Source organism: Centruroides vittatus, unplaced genomic scaffold (assembly GCF_030686945.1).
Source record: "Centruroides vittatus isolate TY-2023 unplaced genomic scaffold, ASM3068694v2 contig_749, whole genome shotgun sequence".
NCBI lineage: Eukaryota > Metazoa > Arthropoda > Arachnida > Scorpiones > Buthidae > Centruroides > Centruroides vittatus.
In genome coordinates, this window is record NW_027122485.1 from 1,344,638 (window position 1) to 1,369,786 (window position 25,149).

The 25,149-nt window shown below is 28.4% G+C and overlaps 1 protein-coding gene across 14 annotated transcripts in view; it reads left to right on the forward strand.

Moving 5' to 3' along the window:
• LOC136981258 (CUGBP Elav-like family member 2) overlaps nucleotides 1-25,149 on the forward strand; it is a 263,471-nt gene that overhangs the window by 184,184 nt on the left and 54,138 nt on the right. For 8 of the 14 annotated variants that reach the window (XM_067277552.1, XM_067277551.1, XM_067277553.1 and 5 more), the window contains 8 exons: nucleotides 1,300-1,382; nucleotides 7,086-7,134; nucleotides 7,718-7,843; nucleotides 9,816-9,895; nucleotides 10,717-10,857; nucleotides 15,154-15,220; nucleotides 19,020-19,097; nucleotides 20,861-20,944. In XM_067277552.1, the coding sequence (XP_067133653.1) occupies nucleotides 1,300-1,382; nucleotides 7,086-7,134; nucleotides 7,718-7,843; nucleotides 9,816-9,895; nucleotides 10,717-10,857; nucleotides 15,154-15,220; nucleotides 19,020-19,097; nucleotides 20,861-20,944 (708 nt within the window). Of the gene's footprint in view, nucleotides 1-1,299; nucleotides 1,383-1,447; nucleotides 2,044-2,733; nucleotides 2,979-7,085; nucleotides 7,135-7,717; nucleotides 7,844-9,815; nucleotides 9,896-10,716; nucleotides 10,858-15,153; nucleotides 15,221-19,019; nucleotides 19,098-20,860; nucleotides 20,945-25,149 lie in introns of those variants that run through there. The other 6 variants (XM_067277559.1, XM_067277561.1, XM_067277557.1 and 3 more) reach the window with 6 other exon arrangements.

Here is a 25,149-nt window from a genome sequence, read left to right on the forward strand (position 1 = left end):
CTCTAATTAGTATGACGCACGTAATTACTGGCCAACCGGGTAAAAGTCTTTTTAGTAGTCGAAAAGTGGTGGTCGGACATAATATCTATTCCGTTAGAATGCAAGAACTGGAAAATATTGATATCATCGATGATTTCGTATCGATGTAATCGGAGGAATATTTTATTATATTATTTTTTCTTTTTACTGTTATACGGACGATAAAATTGCGCGAATCGGAAGCAACCGTATATGATGAGAAGACATTGTAAACGGAGGAAGACGGAAGAGATTCTTGGCAGTCAACGTATCAGGTGTCGTTCGAAGGGGCAGAGCGAGTTCGCGTGATGGATGAATCCGATGGTCGCACGTCTGCCGTTGTATCCCGTGAGACGATTAAGTCCTCTTTTCTGTCTCCACCTTCCGTCGCGATTTTATCCGATAATTATCCAGTTTCGCGGACATTCTTGGGCTCGCGATTTTGTCTTTTACAGTGAAACGCATGCGATGCCGCCGATCGCGATTTGTTTTTCGCGCCCCTGCTTCAATAGATGTTTGTTTATATCGATCTACGTTTTCCGCTGCGCGTCACGCTCTTGACAGAGCAACTTTTACTGTCATCAAGAGAGGAGAGATGCGAATCGCGCGTCTCGATCTTGGAGGATTAAACTGCCATTGAGATATAAAAAAATCTTGGTCCGATCGGAACGCGAAAGGAAGAGAAGGCATCCACGACACGAATCTGATCGATTTCTCCTCATCTTGCGTTGTGGTTATTGTTGGCCTTCTCTGTGTTTGCGAAGACCAGTTGACGTTCGCACGTTGCTCTCGTTTTCGGCATTTCTGATGGCTTCGTGATTCGGTTGATAAACATTCTTTCCACGTTCTTTCTCTCTCTCTCTCTCCCCGAAAAGTCCTTGAAATGCGTCATCTGTTCCCCGCGCATTCTTTTTACGTCTTTCTACGCCGCGCTGCCCTTCGCGCGATTTTACCTGCGTTATGTTTTTTCTTTAGAGGAAACGCATTGTCTCTGCTAAAGACAAGAAGACGCGATCGTGTAATATTTATTCCTCTTTTGGATGCGTGGCGAGAGATAATGAAGCATACCTCCATCGACTGTGCCTTCTCCATCCCTCTTTTCAAAAGAACAAATATCCATAGGAGGAAAAATTTTTAGTGCGCGACGCGACGCGATGAACGACGGCGAACCGTCGCCGACCTCTCGCTCTCTCGGGAAAAGCTGGCTTCTCCCGCTAGAGTGCGGGTGGCTGGAGAAAGCGTCCCATACAGGCGCTTCCAACAAGTGCTTCTCTCTTGCAGGTTGTTGTTTCGTCACCTTCTTCACCCGTAAAGCTGCCTTGGAAGCTCAGAATGCCCTCCACAATATCAAAACTCTGTCTGGCGTAAGTATCTTTTCGTTCTATCGTAGTAGTAATTAAGTTTTTGGTGGGAAAACCCGCGCACCAAGACTCCTTCTCGATGTTGCCCTCCCGTGCGCATGAGCTATGCGCTTGGTAGTGTCGGAGGTCGATTTACTTACTCTAGGTGAGCGGATCGGTCGACTCGGCGCGGGTGGCGAGAAGAAAACCTGGCGGGGAGTACCGGAAGGGTGGCTTTCGGCTCCCCGTTAAAGGAGCTCTATTAGCGTGCGGATGGCGTTAATGGGGCTCCACCGTCGCGTCTCTATTAGCGGAAGACTTCCGTCCCTCTTCCCCTTCCGGCAGCCTACGAATGGGGACGAGACGATCCCGATCGATTTCCCTTTCGGAAAAATGCAGCCCCTCGGCCGTTTGAGCCTTAATTACTAGGTAGAGCGTAAGAGACGCGTTTCTCCCCGGGTGGCGCGCGACGAAACCGGAGAATAATGGAACGTGCCGAGAAAGGAGCGCTCCCCTCCACTAGTGAATGGCTCGATCCGTTCTCCTCACACACGCACTCAGCTCCGCTAGCGCCATTGAGAATGTGATGGCAAAGTGCGCCATGTGTGCTTTTCTCTGTCTCCGGTTTGTGTTAATGTCAGACGCTCAGTAAGGTACTTGGCCTTTCAGTATCTCCGCGGCTCATGTAAGTACATCCCTGATTTTTGCTCTCTATTCGAAGGTTGGCTTATATGCGCTCAGCCATCCCAACCAACACTACAATGCCGTGGTGCAAGTCTGTCCTTCCGAACGACGCTTGTTGATTCAGAGGCTGAATTGATGCCTTCTTCCCTATCGGTCTTCTCGAAAGCCGGCTGATCGAGTTCTTTTGCAATCTCGGCTCGCTTTTTCTAACTGGCTCATCATTCTCTTCTTTGGACGTATGGCAGAGAGGCGCGTGCCATCTCTTCGGAGAAAGCGGCAAACCACGCGCCTCCTAGCAACAGCAATCTGCCTAAAGAGGAATTTTCCAGTTGCATCGGTAAGAATTCGAGAGCGAAATATCCGGATTTTGTGACTCGTTTGACACGAGAGATTTTCGTTCACAATTTCGCGGTTTCATTTTTTATTAGTTTATTTCTGGTCGGTTTTGCACATTGACTTACCAACCGATCAGAAGTTCGCGCTTTCCGTCTCGGACCTCCGACTCCGTAGTGGTAAGGAGGAGGAATAGGTGTGGGCCTCCGCCTTCTCTGTAGGGTAGGCGGCCGCCCGGATTGTCGACTCCGGGTTAGACAGAACATCGATTAAAGTGTTGGTCGGCGATGACAGAGCGGCACTCGGCACTTATTGGCATCTGGCGGCAGCTCTAACCTCTTTGCACCTTGCGTTGCAGCGGTTCGGGACAGGCCTCCCGGCGCACCCAACAACCTGGTAGATGCTTCGACAGTCGCATTACCCATGGAGGTGAAGCATTCGAACAAGCGCCTGAGCAGGAGACTGAAAGCCAAGGGCGGTTCCGCATCCGGCCTCAGTCGTCACTTGCTACAGGGAATACTGACGAAAACCTTACTGAAGGGCAGGGGTGGAGTGTCCATCTCCACGCGATTACCGCTGCCCCTGCCTTGGATCGCCTTGCTGGTAACTACTGGATACTTTATTTCTTCTCTGTTCTATCGGCCTAAGCAAGTTACGGAGAGTATGAATGTACTGTACAAATGTGTGTGTCTGCGTATGTGTGCGCGCGCGTGTGTGTGTGTTTGTGGTGGTGGGTTTTTCGTCTCCTTTTGCTGGGCCGTTGGTAAATCTGTCCACCTGTTGGCTCCGCGCCGTGGAAACTATTGTCTGTGAGGTCGCTCTTTCTTTGTTCTTAATGAATGAATTTAGCGTCTCTTATTCTATAGAACAAGAGACGCTAAATTCCACACTTGTTTGCGTAGGGCCGATGACTGGAAAATGCAATTTGATGAAAGAACAACCGTTTCGTTTCCTATTTCGCGTGAGCTTTTTTGAGTCAATTATCTAAAGGCTTTATCGTGGAGGGTGAGCGCTCTTATCGGATACGTTTCTTGCGTAACGTCATACAGAACGGGAATCGTCGCGCATGTAGATAGTAAATATGTTTTTTAATAGTTTAGCTACTGGATTTTACCATTCCAAGCACACTAAGCCGATTATTGCATTCGTCCAAACGCTTTGCTCCTTACCTTAATTAAAGAGGAAAAATCTGCTTTGTAGATGCCGGTAAGAGGATTATCTTACGAAAAGAGTCCCCTTTTCTCTCATGATGGGATTTCGACTGTGCGGCCGGGGGGGGGGAAGGAAAAAAGACGTCCAACGCAGACGGTCGGGGATCTAGGGATTTTTCCATACGTTAGCATGTCCGTAAAACGGATCCAAAATATAGATGAATTTTTCAGAACATTATTTAATTGAATATTATAGTGGCTAATTTTAGCTCTTGTTAGATCCTTTCTACTAACCAACGGGAATTTCCCTGTCAAGTGTAACGGACTTTTTAAAATAGGAATATTAAAAACTTTACAAGTAAACTTACAATGATTTTTTATGTTCCTTGCCTTAATTGATCTCTACATATTAAAAATTAAAAAAGGTAAATCTGGAAGAAATCGTTTTAAAAATCTTTTAGAAAGTAATTGTAAAAAAATGAAAATTGGATGAAATAAATTAATTTGGAGTAAGTATTTTTTAAAAAATCGTTTATTATCAGAGTTATTGAATGTTATATATTGATATTGTTTCCTTCTTCCAATTTGCATTTCTTTTCATCAAAACTGAGGAGTTCAAATGAAAGTTGGAATCTTATCTTGTTGGATAGTTAGATGTGTATATCTTTAATTTACTGATATATAATTAAAGATAATATAATTAAAAAGTCTAAATTTTCTTTAAAACAGTTATTTTTTTCTTTTCCTTTCAAGTTGGTTAGGTTGAGTTTACTTTATTTTTATTGTCGTTTTTACTAGAATATGGTTTTTTACTCTCTGAAATAAAACTATTAGAATGGTTTTGTTCAAAAATATTCTATTTCCAACAAAAATATCTTTATTTAAAATATTGTTTACCAGAATGTCTTTAGCTTTTGTAAGATTATTTGTTTAGCAAACTGTCTATAAATTAAAGAATTGAGAAAAGAGAGAAACTAGATTGCATGTCTATGCTATTTTATGAATTATCCTAAATTAGGTAATAGCTTATGACAGTGTTTCTCAACCTGAATGAATTTAGCGCCTCTTGTTCTACAGAACAAGAGACACTAAATTCCACACTTGTTTGCATAGAGGCCGATGACTGGATGATGAGACTGGTGGTCCACAGGCAGATGTAGTAAAACTTCATTCAATGATGATTCACTTTTAATAGTTCACTTTCAATTTAATTATGTTTCTGTATGTATTCAAACCATGATTTTAAATTTATGTTATAAATGGTACAATATGTCTTCATTGTTGATTATGCCCATGTAAGTTTTAAAAACAATTAGGCCTACTTAACTTGGTGGTCTTTAGAATTTTTTCAGACATTTTCATGACCATTGGGCTTAAACAGATTGAGAAGTGCTGCTTATGAGATAAGGATCATAAACTTAACAAATTAGTAAATTAAATACAGGCTTGCACTTATTAATTACCTTTTTAATAAATAATAATTATGAAAAGATGTTGCATTAAAAATTTAACTTTAATTTAATTTATAAAATATTTGCATGTATCATAAGCTTTCTTTGGATAAGTTATTTTACTTTATATAGAATTCATAAGTTTCAGAAATTAAATTAGTTTAGTTGTTATTTTATACTTATGGTTATTTAAATGTAAATGCTATATTTTCACTGATTATAGTTATTTTTTTTTTAATCTGAAAGACACCTTTGTATACTATTGTCTTCCTAGAGCATAGAGATTTTAATTTTAAATCTATCAACTTGCATGTTCTCTGTTGATAAAATTGATTAAAATCAGTTAGAGGAATTATTTAACAGCTATTTCTAACTTTCTTCACAGCAAGAAAAGGGTTTTTTGTTTGAGTTATTCAATACATTATATTACTATTAATTATATAACTACCAGTAGTATAAATATGAAAACGGAAGTAAATGAATTTAGCAAAACCAAACAATTAAATTTTTAGAATTTATTATAATGAATAAAACATTGATTGTCTTATTTGCTTATAGTTATTAAGCTTTTAATATAACATATATACTTTATTATTAGTATGTTTAATATTTATACTTACTTTTTAGTTACTAATGGCATGAGTTTACCTATATAGTAATTTCTACTGCTATAGAAAGAAAAAATTTACATTATTGACAATGGATTTTATTTCAATTTTCAAATTTATTTCCTTTGTAATTCTATTTGGTAATTGAATAAAAAATTTATAAGTAGCAAATGCAATAGAAAGTTGAAAATGAAGCAAATTAATCTTTCAGGTTTGCATTGATATGTAGTTTATATTTAAGCTGATTTTTCTATTAGAAGTTATTGTTTGCTAGCCAAAATCTGCTGCAACATTTATTAATATCATGAAAGATTATTGATTTTTGAGATACCAGTCTTTACTTGGCAATAGAAATTCTACCTTTTCTTATGAAACATAAAACACTTCTAGAATTTTATTTATTTATTCTTTGTTGAATTATTTGCTTGCATGCTCAGTTACTTTTTCCAAATAGTTTGATCTAACTGCTATATAATATTAAATAGCAACTATTGTCATAAGACTAGGATTGCCAGATATATTTGTCCTTTATTGAAACAAGAAAAGGTGCAGTTTGTTCTTTATTTTCATTCTTCAATGCTTATGATTTGTAATGGCACAGGCAGATTTTCACATAGGCATATGTCTATCCTTATATATCAGTTCATATCTTACTCCACAGAAATTTATTTACTGTTAAAAATTTTAAATTCTAAATTAATGTAAAATTTGCAAATATTACAGTCAATATGAAAACTGTAATTTTTAAATTGGAATCTAAACAATATATATAGAATGTTTAGTTAGTTAAAAGAAAAAAAAATTAATTTAAGTTTTTGGGGATGGCATGGAGTGAAACTTGAAGAGTGGTAGCATTAATCATTTGTAAATGTTTTTTAATGCAGTTGTAAAAATCTGGCAACCATACATAATTCCAGTATCATGACTGCTTTTTGTCATAAAATGACAAATCTTTTCCTAATTAATCATAATATAACTTTAAAAATTTATATTTATACATTTTTATTTAAATATAGTTTATATAGTTTAATAATTATCATCATAAACTTTACAATAAAAAATTTAGTTGGCTTAATAACCAATTAAACTACAATTGTCCACACAATTTTAAAACTGACACATTGAAAATTGAATCTGAATTTTGTTACAAATGTAGAATATGTGAAAACTTATTTCTAATTGGATAAATATTAAGATTAAATTTTTTTTTCTTATTTAAACTATTTATACAGATCTAAAATATAAGTTGCTTATATGAATCATTTTATGGAAATCTTTTTGCAGAGAGAAAAAGAATGTATTAATGCTCAAGCCACTGAAGTAGATATTAAAAAATATATAATATAATATATTTTATATAACTTGTAAATGTGTGTGTTGTGTTGTGTCATTTCCTTTCTAAATACTTGAGTGAAATTGTTGAATTCATTTCTGACACATGCATGAACTTAGCTTTTGTGTGTGTTGTCATCTACATTTCTTTCCTCCTTCCATATATAGATGCATCATCCCATACAGATGAAACCAGCAGACAGTGAAAACCGAAATGGTAATTTTCATTTTTCTATCTTCTGTTAGACCAGTCACATTCAATACAATATAAATATAAATCTGACAAGAAAACTATAAAATTTTATTTTTTTTTTATTAATTTTTCTTTTTTATAGATTTATCTCTATAAAGAATGTATTATTTTATGTTTATTAATTTTATACATTATATGCATTTGCTGTGACAAAATTTAATATATCAGGACTAAATAATTTTCTTGAAAATGTTCTTTAAAATTTTACGCGAAAGCCCAGAACAATCTGAGGCTATATTATTCATTATGAAATTCCTAAGTGTTAATTAGCATGTTATGATTTTTCTTTTGCTGTCAATGGAGTTGGTACTCTGTATTGGTATGTTGTGTATGTGTGAAAAATTTTGTAACAGCACTAACTCTTTTTTACTCTCTACATGGATGTAAAAAAGTTTTGTATTTTATCCTAAATAAAAGTTATTAAACCATAGTTAAAATTAAGTTCCAAAAGAAAGAAAAACATTGTTTAACAGTGATTAGGCATTTGGTATTTGTTATAGATATATTTTTTAAAATATTAACAAAGAAGGGACAATAAATTTTGCAGAAAGAAAGTTATTTATTGGAATGCTATCAAAAAAATGCAATGAAAATGATGTTCGGATTATGTTTGCTCCCTTTGGAACAATAGAAGAATGTACAGTGTTAAGGGATGCCAGTGGCCAAAGTAAAGGTAAGCTATAGAAATTTTAATAATTTAGTAATTGTTTCAAAATATATATTGAGAATATCCAAAAATTTTAAGTGATAACTGTTTATTTGATATATATTGCATCTATATATAATAGACATTTAATTAAATAAGTTTATTAAAACAATTGAATAGAAAAGATAAATGCAGTCTGAGTTTTGAAAGCAATAATTTATCATAAAATAAATAAGTGAAAAATAAAATTTGATAGACCTTGGTACTCAAAAGTGTCTTTTGATATTAAAATTTTATCTTAATAATGATTAAAAAAAAACAAAAATTAGTTTCAAAATAAGTTTTTTTTTCTTTATTTATTCTTATCTTTATTTTAAAATCATACTAGTGATAGATCAAATAATGCAGGAGAATTTTATTAAAAATCAATAATAATTTCTCAAAAGCTTTCTAAATTAATATTATACATTTTTGTATCACATCAGCTATGAAATATTGCTTAGTTAGAAAATTTTGTTATAAAATAGCTAATTAAAAAACTTGCTTTTGAAAACTATCATCAACAATTTAAAATAAATAAATAAGTAAATTTGTTGTTACGATGCCACATTATAATTTATAATTACAGAATAAAAATTCAAATTATTTTTTAATATTTGTTGCCAAAAATATTTTTAATGGGTAAAAACTAAGATGATTTTATGTCATAAGTATCACTGAATAAATATTATTTGTAATTTCTCAGTATAAAAAATGAAATTGTGGCTTGTTAAGAGTTGTAATAAATTTTTATTTTCCTATAAATTGATATTAGTGATCTGATTGAAAAAACAACTTTTTTTTAACATTTTGTTTGTTGCATTTGATCTTGAAAATGGATTGGAAATAATTATGCAACATATAACTAAAATTCAAATTTAATTGAGAACTATGTGTAGATTGTATGATTAAGATAAAAGTAGATGCAAGATAAAAAATGATTTATTAATTTTAATCATGCACATTTGTTAGATTTACTGTTTAAAATTATACAGAATATGACAGTTGTAAGATATAATATTTTATTTTATTGGGTTTTTTTTAATTATTCTTATTTTATAATTCATAAATCATAGTAGAAATACAAAATATATATTAGAAGATATTATTCTTATGATATGCTCTAATAAGTAATGCTAACAATTAAATATATGTAGATATATTGTTATTGAATATTTAATTTTCTGGAATTATCTAACATTAAATATTATTTTCAGTTAGCTTATATTTGTAAATTTTTTGAAACTGTAATATTTTAAATTTCTTTACTTGAGAGACTTTAACAATCTATTGTAAAATTTAAAATATATGGATACAGTTAGAATTTTAAAAATCAGATTTTTTAATTACACAATATATTGAAGATTCTTTTCCTTTCCAATTGAATGAGAGCTGTGTGCTTAAAAAGGAAAAATATTCTTTTGAATGAGAAATTCAATACAGAAATAATTAGATAATAAAATATCTCAGATCCCAAAGAAAAGAATTTAAAAATTTGCATCTCTTCCCTTCATTAAAATCATAAAATATTTTAAAAAATTCATCCAGATTGAATGCCTCAATAAATTCTTTTATTATCTTTTAAACGTTAGTTTTTTCTTAATTAAGAAAACTGCACTTTATAAAAGATATTATTTGATATTAAAAAAATTAAAATCTGAAATTTTTTAAAAGAGATGGATTATAAAAGAGAACATCTGGAAAGAGTGTAAGATTCATTAGCAGTCCTCAATGGAAAGAATTACTAGAGAAATGTTTTATTCTGATGTACAAAAATATTACAGATTTAAATAATTTAATTCAATAGCTTATTTTTGGAATTGAAAAAAATATAAGTCTGTAAATGAAAAATTAAATGGTACCACTGAAAATCTAAATTATTTTTATGTAGTTGTTTAGTTTAGAAATTGCTAGCATTTATTTCACTCTATACATTTATCTCTCATTTTGTCTTTTTTAGGTTGTGCTTTTGTAACTTATGCATCTCGGCAATGTGCAATCAATGCTATTAAAGCAATGAATCATTCTCAAACTATGGAGGTAAATATTGATTGAATTAAACTGTTTGGTTGTCAGATATTTTTCAATCCATCAAAATTCTTCTGTTTCTGATTTTGATTAATAAATAATTTAAATTTAATGATCAGTTTAAAAAATTTTAATTTTGTGATTAAAACTGGTATGGTTGATTTGAAAAGTATTTATCATGCATAAGATTATTAAAAATTTGTAATTAAATAATGAATAGCAAGATTTGATGGTCATTAACATCATTATTATTTTATCTTTTTTTCCACAGCTGTACTCACAACCAAGGATAAAACATTAGAATTAGAAGTTAACCAATTGCCATTCATTTTACTTCTAGTAACTCATTATGTAAATGCTTATTGGTTAACTTCTATTCTAACTCTTGATCCTTGCATGTGAATATGGCATTAATGTAACAAACTTTTAAAGTATTGTCAATTCAAAAGAGAATAATAAAAAAATTGACAAATTTTTCTGCTGTCCTGGAGGTAATCACATTTTTAGTTCACTGAGGTGTAATAATTAGTTTTTATCATATTTAACAGTATTCATTAAATTAAATGAATCAGTTGATGATAACTAATGAACAATTTTTTAAAATTCTGTTTATAAAAAAAATAACAAACATTTTTGCTTAAGAAGTAAAAAAAAAGAGTATAGCAAAAAATAGAAGCTTATGTTAATAATTAGCATTATTTATTTATTTTGTTTTAATTAAAAGATTGCAAATTAAATATACTTTGTAATAAAATTTAAAGCCATAATACTATTCATTTTTAGCACATAAATTTATATTATTGATATTACAATATATTCATCTTTTTTTAAAGGGTTGTAGTAGTCCTTTAGTTGTAAAGTTTGCTGACACTCAAAAAGAAAAAGACCAAAAGAGACAGCAGCAGATGATGGCTAATTTATGGAATATGGCAAATTTTGCTAATTTGGGGGCTCTTACACCACAATATTTAGCAGTATGTAAATTTTAAGTTTAATTTTATAAATTAATATTTAATTTAATTAAAAACTATTTCATAGAATTGAAATTATATAGTTTATATTTAAAGTTTAATAAGTTTTTTAACTACAAAAAGTTTTTTTAGATGATTGAAATACTGATTCTATTCATAAAAAATTTAATCAGCATAAATTTTACAATATTATCAAAAAAATTATTACTTAGTTTGAAATTATTGAATTTTTAATTAAAAAATACTTTTCAATACCAGAATACTTACTCCAGAAGTCAAATCTTCAATTAAATAATAAACATTTGATAAAAATATGCCAGGACAAAAATTTTTAAATTTACAAAATTTAAGGAAATTATTAAATACACAATACAAAGACACATTTATTTGTATTGTCTATTTAAGAATTTTCTTAAATTTTGTAATAATAAACATTTTCATTTTGATCCAGGATAACTTCCATCTTACATTCATAAAAAACAATTATAAGTATCATTGCTCTTCAAAATTAACTTAAGTTGAAATGTTTTACAATTTTTCAGCAAATTGAACATTATTTAAACATTTGCATTTAAATCTGATGATATTAAAGAAGATCAACACACTTGCATGTTACCAAAATATCATTCCAAATTATTTAAAAACAATAAAAATTTTAACAAAACACACAACTCTTTTTAAAAAAAATATAGAACACATTTCATATAGAGACTAAAAATACTTCCTTATTTCATCAATCCAGTGCATATCACACCAATTTCTTGAATCAAGTACCCCAATCCATTTGCTGTCTAGGTTAATAAAGTTCTGTGTATTAATGACATCTAAATATTTTCCTAATATATCGATGAAACATTAATATTATCAGAACAGTGGAAACAATGTTGTCCAGGATCTGGATGAAATCATCTTATTATTCAATCAAAAAATTTTGGCTTCCTAAAGTAAGAATTTTAGTATTGGTAGTAATATGGTCCCAGAGATATGAAGTAATTGAGAAAAACTTTTCACATTAAAATTATAATAAAATAGAAATTTTGTGTGTGCATATTTTTAATATAAATTATAATATATAAAAAAGATAATGTTTTTACTTTGAAGTTAAATGAACTTAATTATAAATGTAAACATCCAATAACCTAATTTTTCAATTAAGGCTGAACCATCTGACATGTCGTTTGGCCTTAAACTTAATTAAATTGAAATACATAATGTTAAGATTAATGGTGTATTTAACTTTTAAAACATTAGTCTTATTACTAAAATTGTTGAAATGTTGTAATTGGAAAGGTAACACAAACCTTGCTAATTGCAGTCAACATATCTCATCAGAACCATAACAGTCCCCCAATATTTATTTATATATACACTGAAATGTTAGTATAATAAATTTCAGTTTAACAAAATTTTCAGTATAATGAATATATCTTGAATCTCCTGCCATTTCTTATTCAGCTCAATGCAAAAATGTTTCAGTTTAACTAATACCATTATAATGAAAATTTCAGTTTAATGTAATAAAAATTGTCTGCTACTAAAGAATAGTTTCATTATAATGAAATCTATAAATGCATAAAAATCATTTATTATTAGTAAATGATGAATATTATGTCAAACAGTCTGGCAACATTAATTTTAATGTCTAGTTCCACTGGCAATGCTAATTTTAATTCTTAGTTATGGTTTAGTTTTGATGCTATTATTCTACAGTTTATTTCTTTTTAAGTTTATGGGAAAAATGGAGAAAAACAAAAAAGGCAGTTTTCTTTGGAAGAGAATAATAAAATATTAGATAATATGCAAAAAGAATTAAACAGAAAGATGTGCCTGATGGCCTATTGGAATTTATTGAAAAACTTTGATTAAAGAAACAATACACAAAAAAATTAGACTTCTTTTACCAGAAAATAACAGCTTCAAGCAGAAATAATAATTAAAGAAAAAGATAACTTACTTTATAAATATAATCGAGATGGGTTGATGATGATAATAAGTGCAGAGTTAACGGTTAAGAGTTGAAATTTGGTACACAGTTAGGGTATGTACACTAAGAAGGGATTTTTTGAAATCCCCCCGTGAGGGAGAGGGACAAGATTCAGGCTTATCGTGAAGAACTCTGCTTCTATTATACTATTTTAGATGCGGTTTTTGATTCCATTTTAATGGGGTATGTCACGAGAATGTACACTGAGAAGGGATTTTTCAAAATTCCCCCTGCAGTGTTAAGAGAAAGTGACGTGCAAGATTCACAGAAGATATATTTGTCACAGGTTTATAATGGGCTTATCTGTTTCTACTATATTATTTTACATGCAATTTTTTGTTTTTAACTGCATTTTAGTAGGATACTACATTTAGTAGGGTACCAAGTGGAGATTAAAGAAGTGTATTCCTTAACAATGGAAGTGTTAAGAATGGGAATGTTAACAATGGAAGTGTTAAGAGAAAGTGACATGCAAGATTTACAGGTGCAGATGCAGTTTTTTGCATTTTTGCAGGAAATTGAACATATTTTTAGACCCATCTAAAAATTCTCTAATTAGTCTGGAAACAGGGGGACCTAATTCTTGTATTCTGTGAAAATGAGTAAGATTGGCTATAATATAATAATCTTAATCTTCACTATCGTTACTTTTTGCCTGGGCAATGCCGGGCTTATCTGCTAGTATATATATATATATATATATATATATATATATATATTAAAGTAAAAGTTTGTCTGTCTCATTTGCATTTGAAGACAGTATTAATGAATGCAATAAAACTTTCCAAAAGTATTTTCTTGTTCAAGAGGTTACTGATTACTATTTGCTCTAAAAAAATTGGTTTACTGTCTACAAAAGAAGCATCCTCTATTCTCAATGAAATTGTGCATTCTATAATAATAATTTTCTACAGCATCATCAGTGCAATGTCAAATTTCTCCAAGAAATGTTGGCTATCACTACTAGTATTGAATAATATTGAATAGGAATATTTTACATAATTATTGTTTTTTATTTTGTTTTATGTTTTAGAGATACTTAATATAACTTTAAATAGATTAAATTCATTCAATATATTGTAATGCAATTTAATTACTTATTTAAATATAAATGAACTAGGAGAACCAAAGTAAAGATTGATGTATTAATGAAGAGCAAGTAATACTTTGAAATAGAAAGTAATATATAAATTACAAAAATATACTTATTCCATATTTTGCTATAAAATTTTATTATAACATAACTTTTATGACAATTGCAATTATGTATTTATACTTAAATATAACTTGCTAAATTATCAAGCAAATGTATCTGAAAGCTTGTTATAATTATTATTGAAGATAGCAAAATTTATTTAATCTTTTATCATTTGCTTTTTTAAATTAACTCATTACAAGTATTAATTTTTTTAATTTGAAGTACATATATAATTATATTTGTTAATTTTTATTGCTAGTTATGTTGATAAAATGAATTGTTTATCAACCATATAATTAAATATTCAGTTCGAAATAAATAAAATTCCAAAATCTAAAATATTAAAAATACGAAAGAATAAAATCTTTATTGTTTTATTTTAATTTTTAATTAATTACGTAAAAATTATAAATATTATGAGATAAATATAGCCCATTTATTTTATACTTTTTAAACAAAAATAAATAAATAAATCTTCAGTAATTTTTATTTGTTATCCACTTTAACCATTTAAGTTTTATTTCTATGAGAACTTTTATTTGAAAGCAATTTCAGTTGATTATATATAAAATTGAAGCATAAAAGATTTAAAATATTTAATTATTATAAAACATGTTTATAATATATCATTTATTATATATATTGATAAAAATATTTAAGCGTAACTATTTTATTTTTTTATGTTTGAATGGCAAAGCAAATTAATGAAAAATATTTATTTATTTTATTTTTCAATTACAATAGGAAAAGTCTTGAGACAATAAAATTTTATCTAAAAGTATGGTTTTTTTCAAAGAATCCTCTCTCTATATTTATCAAGACTGATTCATAATTATTCTATAAACTTTAAAATACAATATTTACTTATAAAATGTTCAATATTCAATTAAATGTTATATAAATGCATATTGAGTTTTAAAGTTTATAGTATAGTTGTGAATGAGTCTGATGCCAGATTCTAAAGATTCTGAAAGGTCTTGATGAATAAACATAGGTGACTTTTTGAGTTAAAAATTGGCTGTCTTTTGAAAAATGCTATATTTTAAGATATAAATAATTTTAAAGATAGTCAGAAAAAAATCTGATGTTAATGAAAAATATTTATTCTTAAATCCAGTTACTTCAGCAGGCTTCTCAGGCAGGTGCATTTGGTGGTTTTGCTAATTTGCAACAAATAACTGGAAGTAAGTTTTTGATTAATAATCTTAATTCTTATTTTATTCTCTAAATTGAAATGACTTTTTAAAGATTTGAGTAAATAGTTATAAATGGAAATGGAACTACTATGTATACTATATGGCACATAATTTTAACAATAATTATATCATCTAAAAAAGAATAGTATAGAGATTTTTTATATTAGATTAAAATATATCACGTCTTAGTTTTCTATCTTTCGGTACAATGTAAATCTATTTAAAATATTTTCTTATATATCATTTATCCTTGTTATTTTCTTACTAAAAACCACAATAATTTCATTAGCTGCTTTAGAGAATTATTAAGAGAATAATTCGGACATTACTAAAAGCAAAATAAATATGATGTATTTATTTATTCACATAATATATTGAAGTTGTTTTATAGGAAAAATTTATTACAAATAAACTTTTTTGAAACTAATATTATTTTATCATTACTCTAACTCAGTGGTTCTCTGACACTGCTTGTTAAGGTAACCAATCATTATTATTTTTTTTACCAAAAATTATCTTCAGCTTTATTTAAGCCATCTTCAGTTTTACATTTAAAAAAACAAAACTCGGAAATTTGCATTAGGGTATATTGTAAATTAATGTCAACCACACTTTTATTTATTGGTACTCTCTCAATACTGTAACTCACAAAATACAGTAAAACTTCTCTAACTCAAATGTCTGTAACTCTAAGAAAACAAAACACTTGGTAGATCTCATAGGAATTTAACACATTAAACATTGAATTTCTTATCTTGAATTTTCTCCAAGTCAAAGTTTTTCATGGTCCCAGGACACTGATTTATATTCATTTCAACTTCCTCAACTCAAATTTTAATATTTATTCTATCCAAAGTTTTCATAATTATCAGATTTCCATGAAATTTTCAGACAGTTGTATCTACTATCCAACACCCATTTGCAGACATTATTTCAGTCCTCTCACTTTATCTCAACAAGATGTACTGTACCTGCAAAACCACTTAATTCCATTAGTCACAGTGAACATTTTGCTGAAAGGCATTATACAGTTGCCTAAAACAAAAAAAACAAACACTATCAAAGATTCTTCATATAATGCAAGAGAGGTAAAGATACAAGTCTATTCAGAATCAGCATTTTTACTCTGTTGTTCTGTAACTTAAATTGTCTAACTCAGTTTTTTCCTTGCATTGGAGCTTCAAGTTAGATAAGTTTTACTGTAGCTGCATATAGAGTCATTATTAATAGAACATTCTTACAATTTTCTTTGGTTACAGAAGAAATAAAGAATTAGAATTAATTGAAGACAACTTTTCAGTATGAAGTTCCAAATAGGAAAGTTCATCAATTCATTTCAAACAGAACAAGAGTACAAAGGATACAAGCAAAAAGAAGAATAAAGTGTATCTTAGACTAGAAGTTACATTCTTGCATCTTACATTCATAATCACACTATGTAATGATAAGCAAGATTATTTTTATGTAGGGTCTGCTAGCAATAAGAGTTAGAGAGCATTCTAAATCTATGGCAGAATACACCCACTAAAGGTAGGCAGAACACATCCACTTTGTTAACAAAATGGGCATGTCAGTGTGACATCAAGGTCAAGTGGGAAAATCCAGGCCTTAATTAGAAAGTGTGTAGGAAAGGATTTACTGATTGATGAATCAGGTTTACATTTATCGGTTAGCAAAATACTTAAAAATTATAAACGCTAATGTTGCTAGTAGAATTAAGTAACAATTGGAAATTAATAATTGACAACGCTGATTTTAAAAATATTTCTGACAAAATAATTAATTATACCTTATAAAAAAAGTCTTTGTAATATCACTTGGGCTGTTAATAACTTAAATTTCACAAAATCAACAATCTTGTTAATGTTGACAATTTGGGATGTATTGTTAATATAGTAGAGAGTCGTTTATCCGAATCAATTGGGAACTGGGGTTGTTTGGATAACTGATTTTTCAGATAACCGATTATGTACGAAAAAATATATTAACCTATCTGATGTTGAAATTTTTCTTTGTTGTGTGTCGCTTCGTGTTGAATTTTTCTCCGTTGCGTCACTTCGTGTTGAATTTTCGTCGATTTTAAGCTTAACAAAAATTTTTATAATAATAATCGAGGCTATTGTATCGTTAAAAATTATTTCTTTATTTTGTACAAACAAAATAAATATATTGAAAAATATAAAAACAAAAAAATTATACTTTAGAAGTAAATCTAGTATCAAAAAAGTTTGTTTCAGCACGACACAGTCTGACTGGAAAGCGTTCTGATAACTGACATTTCGGATAACCGGTGTTTGGATAAATTACTCTCTACTGTATCTTAAAATTTTTTAATATTTAGATTTTTAAAGATTTTTTTTTAATTTTTAAAAATTTCATAAAAAGTATTTAAATTTGGTGTTTTGTTTGATTCTTTTAATTAATTTTTTTAAAATTATTTTAAATTCTACATTTGAATGTTTATTGAATTAAGTTATAAACTGAAGATAACTTAAATAAAGCCAAAAACATTTTTCATAAATAAAATACATGGCAATTGTTAACAAGCATTGTTGAAGAACTATTTTTTAATTATATTTATATACCAAAATGAAAGTTTTAGGCATTTGATTTCTTTTAATAAAACTTAATAGTTGAACATAGGAAAGATTTATTCCATTAAGCTGTTTACAAAAAGATGGTGAAATAATCAGATATTTAATAGAAAAATGGTTTTTTATTGCTTTACAAAAAATTGGCTTTTACAGTATGTCATATATTCTTTAATATTTTTTTATTATTAATTTATCTATTAGCAATAGTATCAGTTCCAGACATTTGTGTACTGTTAATAATAATCATGTTTTCAAAAAAAGCCAATTGAGATCAGGCTGATTTTTTTTTTTTTTTTTTTTTTTTAATTGGGCTTTGGAATTTTTGATATAAATAATAATATAATAAATCCAAACAAGAAATATACATCAGTTATAATAGTTTAGTATAAAACTTTAACTGACAAATTTATATCTTTTAAAACTATCTTTGTGTTATCTAGCATGCAAAATTGTACATACTGAAAAATAAAATGAAATACATGTTTAAATTTCAATTTTATAAATACACAAATATAGATGTAGCCTGAAGGTAGCTTTTAACAAGCTAAAATAATTTGTTAGTTATTGTCATAAATTCAGTCTTAATACAATAGAAAAGTTGATTGATTGCATTTCATTTCTTGTTTGGCTTCATTAGCTTATTTGTACAAAGAATGATAATGCCAAATAGAGAGAATCATAAAATTGTAATTTTTTTACTTAATATTTTAGACATTATTTTGCTATACTTTATATTCAATAGATCTATGTGATAAAGTAAGTAAACCCATATCAGTTAACATTCATTTAAAAAAGAATTTAACAAAAAATATTTGCATTTGTCATTAAATAAAAAATAAGTTATATGAAAAGTTTTCTTATGCTCTTATTTTTTCATTGTTTTAAAATTCACTCCTTCCATTAGAAAATATTTCTCTAGAATAATTTTTTTTTTTTTTTGAAAAAATACAGAAATAAAAAATTTCCATAACTGCTATCATTGCTGTAACATTTGCATATTTTATCCTTCAGATACTTTTTTGTAACAAACATTTTTATATGAATATTTTTATATTTAAATATTAATTGTTAAGAAAGTAATAGTTAAGTCATTTAAAAGATACTATAACTAATTTAAATAAATTAGTTATACTTGATTAATTTTATAAAATTATTTTCTTTTGTCAGTAATAAGAAAATTATATACTTTTTAGATGTAGGTTCTTTATCTGTTCAACAACAATTAGCAGCTTTAGCAGCTGCTCAAGCTGGTGCTGGTAACACAAATACAGGTGAGAAAAATATTTTACATGTAACTAACTAAATATTTAAAATTAACAGAAACAAAATGAAATGTTAATATATTAATTGATTTTCTAAAACTGTAGTAAAGATGTATTTAATTTTATCATTTGTTGTTACATTGTCTTTGAAAGTTGTGTGCTGTGTAAAATCATTTGGCATATTTCATTGTTGTTGTTGTTGTTGTTGTTGTTGTTATTATTATTAAATACATGTGATATGATATAAACAAATTGTCACAAGTAAAGTTACATATATTTTTAACATTTTTAATTTTTTATCAACCATTGTTTGCATGAATGTTGTTAATAATAATTAAAGTTTTCATTATTTGTAATAATAAAGTTGAATTAATAATGAATGAAAGATTAACATTAACAGTTATAAAAATTTGATTTCTGCAATGAAATTATATAAATAAAAATTGCAAATTTTTGATAATATCAATAAAATTATCAAGAAATTTATTTAATACATATATTAAAAAGTCATACATTTTAATAGTTTATAATTATCCAATATGATTACCTATCTCAGAGGGATGAATTCCACTTCTGTGAAGATTAAACTTGTTCTAAGAAAATCTGGCAGGAAAGACCCACAAAGCTATTTCAAGAAGTGTTGTGCAAATAAAATCCAGGAAATAACAAATTTGGATCTATTGCCTTAGGTTACTAGTAGCTTTCTATCCAATATATTGGACACAGTTGTGTACCAAAGATTTCAAATTTTTTACTTTTTTGTAACAAAGCTGTTATCAAATTGCTTTTTTAAAATGCAAAACTAATTTAATTTCTTATCTCCTTTTTTTGAGATACAATTACTTTTATATGCACAAAAAACTGAAATTTTTTCATTTGTTTTTTTTAATAATTTTATGCTTGCTTTTTATTTTCATATAAGATAAAAAGTTGTAAATTTGTTTTTTCTGTTTCAAAAAGTTTAGTTGATTGAACATACCTTTGTTCCCTAAGTTATTTAAAGCTTTAATATAAAGACCATTTTAGAGAATAATTTTTATTACATCAACTTAATTTTGAATGATAGTTGTTTTCAAAAAATGTACAGTTTAAAAAATGAAAGCCACAACTACAAAAATGAAAGAATTTATTCGTTAATTCATCTTAAATTTATTGGTTTTTAGTATATATTTTTAAAATTAAATTATTAATGGTTATTTAAAATCAAGTTGCTAATAATCTGAAAGTCATTAAGAGGAGTTTTAAAATATAGAATAGATGATAATTTAATATTTAATTCAAGTTTTCTTGTTTTAGTGTTGTTATGATGAAACAAATGCATCCATTAATAATTCTTATATTATGTAGCTTTTGTAGTATTGATTTTTCTGTCTTTGGTGTGCTTTTTAGAGAATTGAATTGTTTTCTTTAAATTTCAGAGTTAATGGATTTATTAATTAAAAAGTATATATATATATATGTATTTCTTTTTATAATTTTTATTTGGATAATTAAAAATTTTAAAGTTATTCAATATATTTAAATTTAATTATATTCATTTTAAAATTTATTTGGTTTGTGTGTTTAGATGCTAATCAGTCTGAATTAATGTGATTTATATCTTAACTGAGTTTAAAATGGACATAAAACGTAATGCTTATTATAGAATCTCTTTTGCTTGGTTTATAATCATTTTCTCAGTTTACCAAATCATTCTTATAAATTTTAATGAAAATTATGGAATTATAAATTGTTATAGAATGTGATATTGATGAATTGTTTATTGATAATAGGGTTAAACTCTCTGGGTCTTCAAAGCCTTACAGGACAGAATGTCACAACAGGCTTAACATTGTCAAATTCTGGAAATAGTTCAGGTGAGAAGCTTGCATTATTAATTTTCATGTCTCCCTAATGGGTTTGATAATTTTACATATCTTATTATTATATTTTTTTTAAATTTTGCTGTGATATTTGTAAATGTCATAATTATTGATAAATTTTATGTCTATGAAAACATTTTTATTTTCAGTCTGTTTATTTCTTTGAAAATTGCTTTAATTTTTGTTTTCTTTTTCTTTCTGTGTGTATTTTTTATCTTCTTACTCCTGCTTTGATGTAATTATTTATATTCAAAAAATAGTATTCTTAGTTCATTTTTCTTCTGGAAAAAAAACATTTTTATTTTTTTAAGTTATGGTAGTTTGGTTTTGTCCAAAGAATGTTTGATTGGTATTCTGAAATACTGTTAGGAAAACGTTCATTTTTAACATAAAATTAACTGCTTTCTCTTAGTTTCAGGATTTATTAAGACGTTAACTATCTACATCTGAAAATTAATAAGTTATTGGAAATTTTATGATCTGAGATTATTAATGTTAATGATTATCATATTATATATGATTTTATAATGTTTATATGTAGGTATAATCATTATATAATTTCATTTATTGTTATCTTTTTCCAGCCAGCATGCATTATAAAAGAATAAGCAGAAATTTCCTTAAAGAAGTTTGATTGAACTTCTTACATATTCAGATAACTAGATTCAATAAATTAATCTTTGATTTGTTGATTTACAGATTTTTAGATTTTCGTATAATCTACTATGTAATTAAGTATAAAGGTCATACTGAAAGTTGAGCAACAATTTTTTATAAATCAGATTAACTTATTTTTGGAAAAAGCAAATACATCACATTATTTTTCAGACTATTTTTTCACATAGTCTCCATTTTTTTAATACATTTTTCCTGCCATTATGGGAGCTTGAAAATTCCCTTATGATAGAACTCCATTCCAACACTCCGAGAGAACCTGGCACACCACTTTCTTGATGTCCTGCATTGTTTCATGGTGTGAGCCTCACATGTTTTTCTTCACAATACTGAAAAGATGATAATCAGAGTGCTTATTTGGGACTATAGGCAGGATGCAGAGGAACTTCTCATCCCATTTACTGAATTTCCTCCATGATGTAAGGAGCAGTGTGTGATCTTGCTTTGCCATGCTACAGGATGATCTTCTTCCCAGGATGTTTATCATGCAATGTGCAACAGAGCTTATGAACTGTCATGACATACCAAGCATCATTAACGGTTTGCCCAGGTTCAAGAAATTCACATGAATCACCCAATCTGCATTCCAGGAAACAAAGCTCATAATGGAGCTCTGTGGATGGCCGCTACAAGTCTCTTTAATGCTTGGGTTTCCAGCTTTAAAATGTTTTACCCATCTTCTAACACTGCTGGTAGCCATACACACATTTCTATATGCATGCTGAAGTTTTTGCTGAATTTCTGCAGTAGATATTTCCTCTTTAATGATAAATTCAATTACAGCATCATAGCACACAGCAATCACAGCAACAAAACATCAGTTGTAGCCATTTTGTGTCAGCTGTCTATGGTCACATGATGGAAGCTAATGATGTCAGGACTTATTTATAGTGCTGTCTATTGTGTATAGATTATGACAATGTTCTTAGTTTTTCATAATTAATAGATTGTGATTTATAAATCGTTGCTCATGACTTTCAGTATGAACTATATAATTCTTAACTACATTGAACTGTAAATAATTTAATAAAAAACTTAAATAATTATTAAATATTGTTGTAAATATCTTAGATTTAAAAAGATTTAACTAAATATTCTAAATAAATCTGATGTATTTTGATTGAAAAAATATTTAGGAAATACTGTGTATAATGATAGAAAATAAAACAAGTATTAAAAGACAGTAATATTTAAATATTTTCATTATTCTTATGTTTGTTAATACATTTATAATAATGTATTGTGTTGTTATACTGTAATTAAATGTTTTCTTAGTTTCCACTGATGGTTATTTTATGCCATAAATTATATGAACAAAAAGAAATGTGTTATGAATATGTCCAATCTTAAATTCAAAATCTTTTCAGAATTTTCAAAAAATAATTTTTTTTTTTAATTTTTAAAAGAAATTACATAATAGATTAGAAATCTGAGTAATTTAAAATTAATCAAATAAATCAAAAATTAAATTTACTTTAATATTTATATAATTGTAATTTGTAGTATGAATTTGCTTTTATTAAATCTTTTTTTCCAGTAATTGATATTTCATCTTAATCAACAAGATACCATAATTTAGATGCTAAAGTTTTAAGGAGTCTGGAAATTTATTCATGATGACAAATGCTTTAAAAAAAATGTAATCTTCAGACAAGCATTATAATTGAAGCAAACAACAATCTTTAAATCAATTCAACAGACTATATGTGTTTAACTATTTGTTGTGTATTACATCACAGACTAATTTTCCCATCACACCATAAAATTTCTATTATTCAAGTTGATATTACCTTAATTTGTCTGAAAATAACAAACATATATGAAAGAGAGAGAAGAAAGAATAAAAAAGAATGAAAGTAATGGTAGATTGTAAGTACTGACAACATGGCACTTCTACAACATGGTTTCACTCTAACACTGTTTTGAAAATCCTTTGTATAAAATTTCACAATTTTTAAGTGTAAACTTCACTATTCAATATGTTTTTTTATTCAAGTAAGCAGGTGTGTCTTTTCAGATTTGCCCATGGATTTTAGAATATTGAAATTTCAAATTATTTTGTGCTTTTCATCAGGTTTTCTTTAACAAAAACCAATAGGACAAGAAAGAAAAAAATTGTACTAACTTTCCTATCAACCAGGAGTTGTTGTCTTTGATTTCAGACTTTAGTCCGTAATACTTCGTCACACAAAAAACCTTTAAAATCCAGTAATGCGTGTTTATACAAAAGCTAACGTTTTCAACCCCATCGGGGTCTTTAGCCCTTAAGACTCACTGTGTTTTATTTTTATAAATTAATCTTTGTATTTAATAAAGTTTATTTAAATTGCTAACTTTGTGGTGACAAAGAACACAGTGGGTCAGATGGAAGGATGCATAACAGTTTGTCAGATAGAACTGAAAAGGGTGAGCCTGACTCTTTTGTAACTAGACAAAAATTCAACAATGAGTTGCATAATTTTCCCAGCAATAGCATTTGAAGTTGTGTGTGATGCCATCTGTCATAATGTTTTATTTAAAAAACTTTTATATAATTAATTATTATAAAATGGCAAAAAGCTTAATTTTGAGAATAGAGATAAATTTTTTTTATAAAATTTATCTCTATTCTCAAAATTAAGCTTTTTGCCATTTTATAATAATTAATTATATAAAAGTTTTTTAAATAAAACATTATGACAGATGGCATCACACACAACTTCAAATGCTATTGCTGGGAAAATTATGCAACTCATTGTTGAATTTTTGTCTAGTTACAAAAGAGTCAGGCTCATCCTTTTTAGTTCTATCTAGCAAACTGTTATGCATCCTTCTGTCTGGTCGCTGCCAGTCCCAAACCCAGATAACAGGAGGTTGGTGTCAGGAAGAGCATCCGACCATAAAACCTTTGCCAAAACTATATGGAATGTCTGCTAGGTTACAAGTAAGTTACAACTTGACTAGGGTGTACCCCGCAAGTGACATGCAGTCATGTCACCCAAACTGTGTCAAATGAGCTTGGGCTAACGAACCAGAGACGGGTTCGGCTAAAGAAGTTAGTCTAGAAAGAGAAGAAGAAAAGTATAAGAGTAAGTACTTTAGACATCATAACATTGAATGGAAAGAGTAGAGAGTTAGTTGATCTTATGCAAAGAAGGAGACAGTGGCGTAGCGTAGTGGGGGCGGCAGGGGCGGCCCGCCCCGGGCGGCACTTTTAAGGGGCGGCAAAATTTCACAATAAATAATAATAATATCTTGTAAAAATTTGAACCTGTACAATACACAATAATGATGATTGTTCTTGTTGAAAACTGCTTTAGAATTACTGTATATTTTAGTCTTTTAAATTGAAATACAGTAGAGCATCGATTATCCGACCCCCGATCAACCGTCACATCGGTTAACCTACCGCGTTCTAGTCGGCAAATTCAAATGTCCGCTAGTGATGTGGCGCTACAATATTTGACTATGTCTTAGCTACAATAATATTATTTTTGTTAAATTTTTGCGTGTTTTAGCTGGCAACATTGACTGGACCTATGAAA